At 44.6% G+C, this 12,598-nt stretch overlaps 1 protein-coding gene across 2 annotated transcripts in view; it reads right to left on the reverse strand.

Moving 5' to 3' along the window:
• Positions 1-2,984: 2,984 nt before the first annotated feature.
• atf6b (activating transcription factor 6 beta) overlaps positions 2,985-12,598 on the reverse strand; it is a 34,028-nt gene continuing 24,414 nt past the window's right edge. Inside the window, exons 9-17 of one of the 2 annotated variants that reach the window (XM_080522269.1) lie at positions 12,231-12,410; positions 12,078-12,160; positions 11,818-12,003; positions 11,512-11,619; positions 10,111-10,210; positions 9,955-10,022; positions 9,730-9,829; positions 9,559-9,643; positions 2,985-4,503 (exon numbers count right to left, since the gene is read on the reverse strand). In XM_080522269.1, coding sequence (XP_080378395.1) covers positions 4,265-4,503; positions 9,559-9,643; positions 9,730-9,829; positions 9,955-10,022; positions 10,111-10,210; positions 11,512-11,619; positions 11,818-12,003; positions 12,078-12,160; positions 12,231-12,410 — 1,149 coding nt within the window. In that variant the 3' untranslated portion in view covers positions 2,985-4,264. Of the gene's footprint in view, positions 4,504-9,558; positions 9,644-9,729; positions 9,830-9,954; positions 10,026-10,110; positions 10,211-11,511; positions 11,620-11,817; positions 12,004-12,077; positions 12,161-12,230; positions 12,411-12,598 lie in introns of both variants that reach the window. The other variant, XM_080522268.1, reaches the window with a different exon arrangement.

Consider the following 12,598-nt stretch of genomic DNA (forward strand, 5'->3'; position numbering starts at 1 on the left):
ATAATATTGTGACATTAAACTAATATTGTGACATTAAACTAATATTGTGACATTAAACTGGTCCTTTATAATATTGTGACATTAAACTATTATTGTGACATTAAACTAATATTGTGACATTAAACTATTATTGTGACATTAAACTAATATTGTGACATTAAACTGGTCCTTTATAATATTGTGACATTAAACTAATATTGTGACATTAAACTGGTCCTTTATAATATTGTGACATTAAACTAATATTGTGACATTAAACTATTATTGTGACATTAAACTAATATTGTGACATTAAACTAACATTGTGACATTAAACTAACATTGTGACATTAAACTATTATTGTAACATTAAACTAATATTGTGACATTAAACTATTATTGTGACATTAAACTAACATTGTGACATTAAACTATTATTGTGACATTAAACTAATATTGTGACATTAAACTATTATTGTGACATTAAACTAATATTGTGACATTAAACTATTATTGTGACAATAAACTAATATTGTGACATTAAACTAATATTGTGACATTAAACTAACATTGTGACATTAAACTATTATTGTGACATTAAACTAATATTGTGACATTAAACAAATATTGTGACATTAAACTAATATTGTGACATTAAACAAATATTGTGACATTAAACTAACATTGTGACATTAAACTAATATTGTGACATTAAACTAATATTGTGACATTAAACTGGTCCTTTATAATATTGTGACATTAAACTAATATTGTGACATTAAACTATTATTGTGACATTAAACTATTATTGTAACATTAAACTAATATTGTGACATTAAACTAATATTGTGACATTAAACTATTATTGTGACATTAAACTAACATTGTGACATTAAACTAATATTGTGACATTAAACTGGTCCTTTATAATATTGTGACATTAAACTAATATTGTGACATTAAACTAATATTGTGACATTAAACTGGTCCTTTATAATATTGTGACATTAAACCAATATTGTGACATTAAACTGGTCCTTTATAATATTGTAACATTAAACTAACATTGTGACATTAAACTAACATTGTGACATTAAACTAACATTGTGACATTAAACTAATATTGTGACATTAAACTGGTCCTTTATAATATTGTGACATTAAACTAATATTGTGACATTAAACTGGTCCTTTATAATATTGTGACATTAAACTAATATTGTGACATTAAACTAACATTGTGACATTAAACTAATATTGTGACATTAAACTGGTCCTTTATAATATTGTGACATTAAACTAATATTGTGACATTAAACTATTATTGTGACATTAAACTATTATTGTAACATTAAACTAATATTGTGACATTAAACTAATATTGTGACATTAAACTATTATTGTGACATTAAACTAACATTGTGACATTAAACTAATATTGTGACATTAAACTGGTCCTTTATAATATTGTGACATTAAACTAATATTGTGACATTAAACTAATATTGTGACATTAAACTGGTCCTTTATAATATTGTGACATTAAACTAATATTGTGACATTAAACTGGTCCTTTATAATATTGTGACATTAAACTAATATTGTGACATTAAACTAATATTGTGACACTAAACTAATATTGTGACATTAAACTAACATTGTGACATTAAACTAATATTGTAACATTAAACTGGTCCTTTATAATATTGTAACATTAAACTAATATTGTGACATTAAACTAATATTGTGACACTAAACTAATATTGTGACATTAAACTAACATTGTGACATTAAACTAATATTGTGACATTAAACTAATATTGTGACATTAAACTATTATTGTGACATTAAACTAACATTGTGACATTAAACTATTATTGTGACAATAAACTAATATTGTGACATTAAACTAATATTGTGACATTAAACTATTATTGTGACAATAAACTAATATTGTGACATTAAACTAATATTGTGACATTAAATTAACATTGTGACATTAAACTATTATTGTGACATTAAACTGGTCCTTTATAATATTGTGACATTAAACTAATATTGTGACATTAAACTATTATTGTGACATTAAACTAATATTGTGACATTAAACTAACATTGTGACATTAAACTAATATTGTGACATTAAACTGGTCCTTTATAATATTGTGACATTAAACTAATATTGTGACATTAAACTATTATTGTGACATTAAACTATTATTGTAACATTAAACTAATATTGTGACATTAAACTAATATTGTGACATTAAACTATTATTGTGACATTAAACTAACATTGTGACATTAAACTAATATTGTGACATTAAACTGGTCCTTTATAATATTGTGACATTAAACTATTATTGTGACATTAAACTGGTCCTTTATAATATTGTGACATTAAACTAATATTGTGACATTAAACTAATATTGTGACATTAAACTAATATTGTGACATTAAACTGGTCCTTTATAACATTGTGACATTAAACTAATATTGTGACATTAAACTGGTCCTTTATAATATTGTGACATTAAACTAATATTGTGACATTAAACTAATATTGTGACATTAAACTATTATTGTGACATTAAACTAACATTGTGACATTAAACTAATATTGTGACATTAAACTGGTCCTTTATAATATTGTGACATTAAACTAATATTGTGACATTAAACTGGTCCTTTATAATATTGTGACATTAAACTAATATTGTGACATTAAACTGGTCCTTTATAATATTGTGACATTAAACTAATATTGTGACATTAAACTGGTCCGTGGCACAAAAAGGTGCACTGCTTCCCTAAATCATTTAAAGGAGAGCATGAGTCATTCCTATTCTGCCCACTGGGTGGCAGCAGAGTCTCGGCGCTCCACCTGCTGGTAGAAAGTGGGATTACAGAGCATCGGTGTTGCAGCTTCTCAAAACTGATACATAAGGTGTAATCTATTACTTAGTAATCTAACAGCAGGTTAAATTACAGTGAAAACACTTAGTTTTTTAATCCTTTATTCTTTGTGGCAGAAGAATTTCAAATGTGTCTTCTCATCGGCGGATTACAAACATTTAGTTTCATCCAATTTCAAGAAAATCACACAAAAGATATTTACAGCGAGCACGGTTAGCCACAGCCAACTTTAGCTTAACTTTAGCGTCACCGAACGTTAGCAACATTTCAGTTTTACCAAAAATTATCTGACGTCTTCCCATCAGGACAGTTTCTTTTAAACTCAAATCTCAAGACACATTTTATCTAACTTTCGGGAGTATTGGCTAATGCTAGCCTCGTAGTCACGTCACACCAAATAATTTAAGTTGGACTTTCATAATAAAATGTTAATGAAATGAGAATTTAAAAAAATGTTGGTCTTTGATTGTGATTTCTTTTCTTTTCTATGAATGGATTTAATGGTTTACATAAATTATTTTCATAAAAAAGTTGTTTAAATAATGTTGGAAAAACTGAAATTTCAAAATGAGTTTATTTTGAAATGTAATTTCATCTTCCAAGTAAATATTCTTTGTTCAATCATTTTAGTAATAAAATTCGGATAATTTTTGAGAAAGTTCCTTGAAGTTCAGGATTTCCTTTTATAATGAATAGTTTGAAAATATTTTTTCAATGAATAACTTTGTTCAGATCAATTGTTTAAGTGTCATAAAATCCAGAAAAACAACATTTGTCTGATAAGTTTTTGGTTTCAGGTTTCAGGTTCTGTAACGTTTTTCACGCTTTAGAAACATAACACCTTTGTCTACTGATAAAATTCCTCAAAAGAACCTTTAAACATCTTTTTATTACAAACAACTTCCACATTTCAACTGTTTTTGTTTACACTTTTTCATTGGATTCACAATATGAAAAAAACTTCATAAAAAAGTAATAAACTTTTATAAAACTGGAGACAAACAACATCAGACCCACGATGCAGCTGGGCAGAAAATAAAAACAAACAAAAGCCCAAAAGAAACTTTGTTGATTTAAAAATTCTCCTTTTCTTTTTTGAGTGGAAACACAAACTTTAAATAATTACATTAATCTGAGCAAAGGTGAAATATAAAACTTTTACTTTGTGATGCACACAAACTGAAACTTTTTGTTGCAAAAATAAAAATAAAAAGACTTTAAAAAAGAAAATATGTACAGCGATATTTACAGGTTTTAAATAATCACACAAACAAACATGATTCAGACCAAATCGATCAAGTGGTTTTTAGTACAACGGAAAAGTTTCTACACTTTTTAACTGCTCTGGAAGGTCGCCATGGCGACGGATCACACCCCCTCCAACTGGCTGATGAAGTACTGGGCCGTCCGTCTGCGGGGAGGGAGGGGCTGCCTCTGGGGGGAGGAGTGGTTACCATGGTGATGGTGGGAGGAGGCAGGGCGTGGGGGCGGGTCCCGCAGGGACGGGGGGACGGACGACGACTTGATGGGGACGATCCGGGTGTCCATGACCTCACAGTCCACCTGCATCATCATCTCGTAGCCCTGAGACGCGTTGTACAGGCTCTCTGAGGACACGCAGAACAGCAGAACGTCAGGGGAACGTCACGAGAACGTCAGGGGGAACGTCGGGAACGTCAGGGGGAATGTCAGGGGGAAGGTCAGGGAGAACGTCATGGAGAACGTCAGAGGAAGACCACGGAGAACGTCAGAGAGAACGTCAGGGAGAACGTCAGGGAGAACGTCAGAGGAAGATCACGGAGAACATCAGAGGAAGATCAGGGAGAACGTCAGAGGAAGATCAGGGAGAACGTCAGAGGAAGACCACGGAGAACGTCAGAGGAAGATCAGGGAGAACGTCAGAGGAAGACCACGGAGAACTTTAGAGGAAGATCACGGAGAACGTCAGAGGAAGATCAGGGAGAACGTCAGAGGAAGACCACGGAGAACGTCAGAGGAAGACCACGGAGAACGTCAGAGGAAGATTATGGAGAACGTCAGAGGAGGATCAGGGAGAACGTCAGAGGAAGACCACGGAGAACGTCAGAGGAAGATTATGGAGAACGTCAGAGGAGGATCAGGGAGAACGTCAGAGGAAGACCACGGAGAACGTTAGAGGAAGACCACGGAGAACGTCAGAGGAAGATTATGGAGAACGTCAGAGGAAGACCACGGAGAACGTCAGGGGAGAACGTCAGAGGAAGACCACGGAGAACGTCAGAGGAAGATCAGAGAGAACGTCAGAGGAAGACCACGGAGACCGTCAGAGGAAGATTATGGAGAACGTCAGAGGAAGACCACGGAGAACGTCAGAGGAAGATTATGGAGAACGTCAGAGGATCAGGGAGAACGTCAGAGGAAGACCACGGAGAACGTTAGAGGAAGACCACGGAGAATGTCAGAGGAAGATCAGGGAGAACGTCAGAGGAAGACCACGGAGAACGTCAGAGGAAGACCACGGAGAACGTCAGAGGAAGATTATGGAGAACGTCAGAGGATCAGGGAGAACGTCAGAGGAAGACCACGGAGAACGTTAGAGGAAGACCACGGAGAACGTCAGAGGAAGATTATGGAGAACGTCAGAGGAAGACCACGGAGAACGTCAGAGGAAGATTATGGAGAACGTCAGAGGAAGACCACGGAGAACGTCAGAGGAAGATTATGGAGAACGTCAGAGGAAGACCACGGAGAACGTCAGAGGAAGATTATGGAGAACGTCAGAGGAAGATTATGGAGAACGTCAGAGGAAGACCACGGAGAACGTCAGAGGAAGATTATGGAGAACGTCAGAGGAAGACCACGGAGAACGTCAGAGGAAGACCACGGAGAACGTCAGAGGAAGATTATGGAGAACGCCAGAGGAAGACCACGGAGAACGTCAGAGGAAGACCACGGAGAACGTCAGAGGAAGACCACGGAGAACGTCAGAGGAAGATTATGGAGAACGTCAGAGGAAGACCACGGAGAACGTCAGAGGAAGACCACGGAGAACGTCAGAGGAAGATTATGGAGAACGTCAGAGGAAGACCACGGAGAACGTCAGAGGAAGATTATGGAGAACGTCAGAGGAAGATTATGGAGAACGTCAGAGGAAGACCACGGAGAACGTCAGAGGAAGATTATGGAGAACGTCAGAGGAAGACCACGGAGAACGTCAGAGGAAGACCACGGAGAACGTCAGAGGAAGATTATGGAGAACGTTAGAGGAAGACCACGGAGAACGTCAGAGGAAGATTATGGAGAACGTCAGAGGAAGACCACGGAGAACGTCAGGGGAGAACGTCAGAGGAAGACCACGGAGAACGTCAGAGGAAGATCAGAGAGAACGTCAGAGGAAGACCACGGAGACCGTCAGAGGAAGATTATGGAGAACGTCAGAGGAAGACCACGGAGAACGTCAGAGGAAGATTATGGAGAACGTCAGAGGATCAGGGAGAACGTCAGAGGAAGACCACGGAGAACGTTAGAGGAAGACCACGGAGAATGTCAGAGGAAGATCAGGGAGAACGTCAGAGGAAGACCACGGAGAACGTCAGAGGAAGACCACGGAGAACGTCAGAGGAAGATTATGGAGAACGTCAGAGGATCAGGGAGAACGTCAGAGGAAGACCACGGAGAACGTTAGAGGAAGACCACGGAGAACGTCAGAGGAAGATTATGGAGAACGTCAGAGGAAGACCACGGAGAACGTCAGAGGAAGATTATGGAGAACGTCAGAGGAAGACCACGGAGAACGTCAGAGGAAGATTATGGAGAACGTCAGAGGAAGACCACGGAGAACGTCAGAGGAAGATTATGGAGAACGTCAGAGGAAGATTATGGAGAACGTCAGAGGAAGACCACGGAGAACGTCAGAGGAAGATTATGGAGAACGTCAGAGGAAGACCACGGAGAACGTCAGAGGAAGACCACGGAGAACGTCAGAGGAAGATTATGGAGAACGCCAGAGGAAGACCACGGAGAACGTCAGAGGAAGACCACGGAGAACGTCAGAGGAAGACCACGGAGAACGTCAGAGGAAGATTATGGAGAATGTCAGAGGAAGACCACGGAGAACGTCAGAGGAAGACCACGGAGAACGTCAGAGGAAGATTATGGAGAACGTCAGAGGAAGACCACGGAGAACGTCAGAGGAAGATTATGGAGAACGTCAGAGGAAGATTATGGAGAACGTCAGAGGAAGACCACGGAGAACGTCAGAGGAAGATTATGGAGAACGTCAGAGGAAGACCACGGAGAACGTCAGAGGAAGACCACGGAGAACGTCAGAGGAAGACCACGGAGAACGTCAGAGGAAGATTATGGAGAACGTCAGAGGAAGACCACGGAGAACGTCAGAGGAAGACCACGGAGAACGTCAGAGGAAGATCAGGGAGAACGTCAGAGGAAGACCACGGAGACCGTCAGAGGAAGATTATGGAGAACGTCAGAGGAAGACCACGGAGAATGTCAGAGGAAGATCAGGGAGAACGTCAGAGGAAGACCACGGAGAACGTCAGAGGAAGACCACGGAGAACGTCAGAGGAAGATTATGGAGAACGTCAGAGGAAGACCACGGAGAACGTTAGAGGAAGACCACGGAGAACGTCAGAGGAAGATTATGGAGAACGTCAGAGGAAGACCACGGAGAACGTCAGAGGAAGATTATGGAGAACGTCAGAGGAAGACCACGGAGAACGTCAGAGGAAGACCACGGAGAACGTCAGAGGAAGATTATGGAGAACGTCAGAGGAAGACCACGGAGAACGTCAGAGGAAGATTATGGAGAACGTCAGAGGAAGATTATGGAGAACGTCAGAGGAAGACCACGGAGAACGTCAGAGGAAGATTATGGAGAACGTCAGAGGAAGACCACGGAGAACGTCAGAGGAAGACCACGGAGAACGTCAGAGGAAGACCACGGAGAACGTCAGAGGAAGATTATGGAGAACGTCAGAGGAAGACCACGGAGAACGTCAGAGGAAGACCACGGAGAACGTCAGAGGAAGATTATGGAGAACGTCAGAGGAAGACCACGGAGAACGTCAGAGGAAGATTATGGAGAACGTCAGAGGAAGACCACGGAGAACGTCAGAGGAAGACCACGGAGAACGTCAGAAGAAGATTATGGAGAACGTCAGAGGAAGACCACGGAGAACGTCAGAGGAAGACCACGGAGAACGTCAGAGGAAGACCACGGAGAACGTCAGAGGAAGATTATGGAGAACGTCAGAGGAAGACCACGGAGAACGTCAGAGGAAGACCACGGAGAACGTCAGAGGAAGACCACGGAGAACGTCAGAGGAAGATTATGGAGAACGTCAGAGGAAGACCACGGAGAACGTCAGAGGAAGACCACGGAGAACGTCAGAGGAAGATTATGGAGAACGTCAGAGGAAGACCACGGAGAACGTCAGAGGAAGATTATGGAGAACGTCAGAGGAAGATTATGGAGAACGTCAGAGGAAGACCACGGAGAACGTCAGAGGAAGATTATGGAGAACGTCAGAGGAAGACCACGGAGAACGTCAGAGGAAGACCACGGAGAACGTCAGAGGAAGATTATGGAGAACGTCAGAGGAAGACCACGGAGAACGTCAGAGGAAGACCACGGAGAACGTCAGAGGAAGACCACGGAGAACGTCAGAGGAAGATTATGGAGAACGTCAGAGGAAGACCACGGAGAACGTCAGAGGAAGACCACGGAGAACGTCAGAGGAAGATTATGGAGAACGTCAGAGGAAGACCACGGAGAACGTCAGAGGAAGATTATGGAGAACGTCAGAGGAAGATTATGGAGAACGTCAGAGGAAGACCACGGAGAACGTCAGAGGAAGATTATGGAGAACGTCAGAGGAAGACCACGGAGAACGTCAGAGGAAGACCACGGAGAACGTCAGAGGAAGATTATGGAGAACGTCAGAGGAAGATTATGGAGAACGTCAGAGGAAGACCACGGAGAACGTCAGAGGAAGATTATGGAGAACGTCAGAGGAAGATTATGGAGAACGTCAGAGGAAGACCACGGAGAACGTCAGAGGAAGATTATGGAGAACGTCAGAGGAAGACCACGGAGAACGTCAGAGGAAGACCACGGAGAACGTCAGAGGAAGACCACGGAGAACGTCAGAGGAAGACCACGGAGAACGTCAGAGGAAGATTATGGAGAACGTCAGAGGAAGACCACGGAGAACGTCAGAGGAAGACCACGGAGAACGTCTGAGGAAGATTATGGAGAACGTCAGAGGAAGACCACGGAGAACGTCAGAGGAAGACCACGGAGAACGTCAGAGGAAGATTATGGAGAACGTCAGAGGAAGACCACGGAGAACGTCAGAGGAAGACCACGGAGAACGTCAGAGGAAGACCACGGAGAACGTCAGAGGAAGATTATGGAGAACGTCAGAGGAAGACCACGGAGAACGTCAGAGGAAGACCACGGAGAACGTCTGAGGACAATCCTCATCCAGACCGTTAGCTCTCTTTATCTCAACTAAACTTCATGGTGTCAGGAAGTTCTAGTTTCACTACATCAGGAATTTACCATGCGGTTCTGGAGACTGACGGAATCCCCAGTTCCATAAAACAGAACACAAATTCCTGATGGTGTGAAATGTTCAATGTTCTAATGTGTTCCGTCTCACCGTTCACAGACATGGCCGGCATCACCAGAGACATTTTGGGCCGGCTGGTCTTGTTGTGGCTGATGGCCGGCAGCAGCAGGTGGTCCTGCAGGGAGAACGCTTGCTTGGTTCAAACACACCAACCTACGTGTACACGTGTGTGTGTGTGTGTGCGTGTGTGTGTGTGTGTACCCGTCTGAAGGAGACCACGTAGAACGTATCCTCTCTCCGGTCAATGGCGTCCAGGAAGTCACTGTAGGTCACCTCAGGACCAGGAAGAACCTGCAGCTGACTGCAGAACCACCAGCAGTGGAAGAACCAGAGTCAGTGTTTCAGGAGTGATGAAAACAAGCTTTACTCAAGTCAAAGTGAGAGAAAGTGCATTGAGGTTCCTTTGAGAACCCTGGTTGTGGGTACCTCTCGATGGAGCGGTGGGTCTGGATGGGCAGGTATCTGGAGATGTTGGTTTTCCTCAGCTGAGCTTTCTGCTGCACAACAAACACAACGTCACTGGACTGTGGGTTCTGCTCAGCTGGACCTCCCTGGAGGAGAGAACGTGACGGTCAGGAGAACCTGGGCCATCTTGGCCTTCTTGGCCATCTTGGGTTTCCCTCCAGACTTCTTGCGGTCGATCTGGTGACGATGAACCCAACCTCTGAGCTCGTCTGCCAGTCTGGAACAGAACAGAACCGGGCCGAGGCCCACACATCAGGAGGCCCACACAGAACACACTGAGGGGGCCGGCGCCCTCTGGAGCCTCAATCCTGTACTGCTGCCAGGAGGAGGAGGAGGAGGAGGAGGAGGAAGAGGAGGATGAGGAGGAGGAGGAGGAGGAAGAAGAGGAGGAGGAGGAAGAGGAGGAGGAAGAGGAGGAAGAAGAGGAGGAGGAGGAAGAAGAGGAGGAAGAGGAGGAAGAAGAAGAGGAAGAAGAGGAGGAGGAAGAAGAGGAGGAAGAAGAGGAGGAAGAGGAGGAAGAAGAGGAGGAGGAAGAGGAGGAAGAGGAGGAGGAGGAAGAGGAGGAGGAGGAAGAAGAAGAGGAGGAAGAAGAGGAGGAAGAAGAGGAGGAAGAAGAGGAGGAAGAAGAGGAGGAAGAAGAGGAGGAAGAGGAGGAAGAAGAGGAGGAGGAAGAGGAGGAAGAGGAGGAGGAGGAAGAAGAAGAGGAGGAAGAAGAGGAGGAAGAAGAGGAGGAAGAAGAGGAGGAAGAAGAGGAGGAAGAAGAGGAGGATGAGGATGAGGAGGATGAGGAGGAGGAAGAGGAGGAGGAGGAGGAGGAGGAAGAGGAAGAGGAAGAGGAAGAGGAAGAGGAAGAGGAGGAGGAAGAGGAGGAGGAGGAAGAGGAAGAGGAGGAGGAAGAGGAGGAGGAAGAGGAGGAGGAGGAGGAAGAGGAAGAGGAAGAGGAAGAGGAGGAGGAAGAGGAAGAGGAAGAAGTGGAGGAGGAAGAGGAAGAGGAAGAAGAGGAGGAGGAAGAGGAAGAGGAAGAAGAGGAGGAGGAAGAGGAAGAGGAGGAGGAGGAGGAGGAAGAGGAGGAAGAGGAGGAAGAAGAGGAGGAAGAAGAGGAGGAGGAAGAGGAGGAGGAAGAAGAGGAGGAAGAAGAGGAGGAAGAGGAGGAGGAGGAGGAAGAAGAGGAGGAAGAAGAGGAGGAAGAGGAGGAGGAGGAGGAAGAAGAGGAGGAAGAGGAGGAGGAGGAAGAAGAGGAGGAAGAAGAGGAGGAAGAAGAGGAGGAAGAGGAGGAGGAGGAGGAAGAAGAGGAGGAAGAAGAGGAGGAAGAGGAGGAGGAAGAAGAGGAGGAGGAGGAAGAAGAGGAGGAAGAAGAGGAGGAAGAGGAGGAAGAAGAGGAGGAAGAAGAGGAGGAGGAGGAGGAGGAGGAGGAGGATGAGGATGAGGAAGAGGAGGAGGAAGAGGAACAGGAGGAGGAAGAGGAAGAGGAGGAGGACGAGGATGAGGAAGAGGAAGAGGAAGATGAGGAAGAATCACCTGAGAGACTCGGAGCGGTTAAACTGACGACAGTCTGAAGACGAGAAGTAACGATCGATGTCCTGCAGAACCAGGTCCTTCATGTCACTGAAGACATCGCTCAGGTTCCTACACACACACACACACACACACACACACACACACACACACACACACACACACACACACACACACACACACACACACACACACACACACACACACACACACACACACACACACACACACACACACACACACACACACACACAGAGACACGGTGTGTGAGGTCAGAGGTCAACAGGAAGTGACTCCCTGATGGCTCACCTGAACTGGTCGGCCTCAGTGGAGAAGCGCTCCTCTCCCCTCCTCCAGTCTCCTCCATCCTCCTCCGCCTGCTCCTCCACCCTGCTGGGAGGTGGCGGCGCCTCCTGCTGCTCCATCTCCAGCAGGCGGCGGCCCGTGTACTCCACGGCGCCGCCCTGCAGGCCGGACAGCTTCCTGTCCGTGATGCTGCGGAGCACAGAGACGTCAGGGCCCGGCCACTCCAGGAGGCCCGATTGGACGGGAGGAGGTCGTGGAGTCACCTGACGGGGCCGAAGCTGAAGGTGATGAAGAGGAGGACGGCCATGACGCACACGGCTCGCTTGTTGCTGGCCGAGTCGCTGCCCTGGAACCAACACATCCAACGGTCAGTGTGAACGCAGAGCCTGTTCACCGGCCAGCCCGGAGGTCCTCACCTCCTTCCCGGCCAGTCTCTCCCTCAGCGCCTGGTTCTCCCTCCGGAGCCGCTCGTTCTCCTGCTGCGCCTCCCTCAGCTGAGCCTCCAGGTTCTGCAGATACTCCTTCTTCTTCTTCCTGGACTGGCAGGCCGACTCCCGGTTCTTGATCATCCTCTGCTGCCGCTTCAGAACCTTCATCTGCAGGAGGAGGAGCACAATGACCTCTCTGTGTCCATGGTTATCATTGCACTACTGGGGGGCCTGCGTGGGTGTGGCCTGCGTGGGGTGTGGGGCGTGGCCTGCGTGGGGTGTGGGGCGGTGCCTGCGTGGGACGGGGCCTGCGTGGGGTGTGGGGCGGGGCCTGCGTGGGGTGTGGGGCGTGGCCT

Source organism: Blennius ocellaris (assembly GCF_963422515.1).
Source record: "Blennius ocellaris genome assembly, contig: SCAFFOLD_182, whole genome shotgun sequence".
Taxonomy (NCBI): Eukaryota; Metazoa; Chordata; class Actinopteri; order Blenniiformes; family Blenniidae; genus Blennius; species Blennius ocellaris.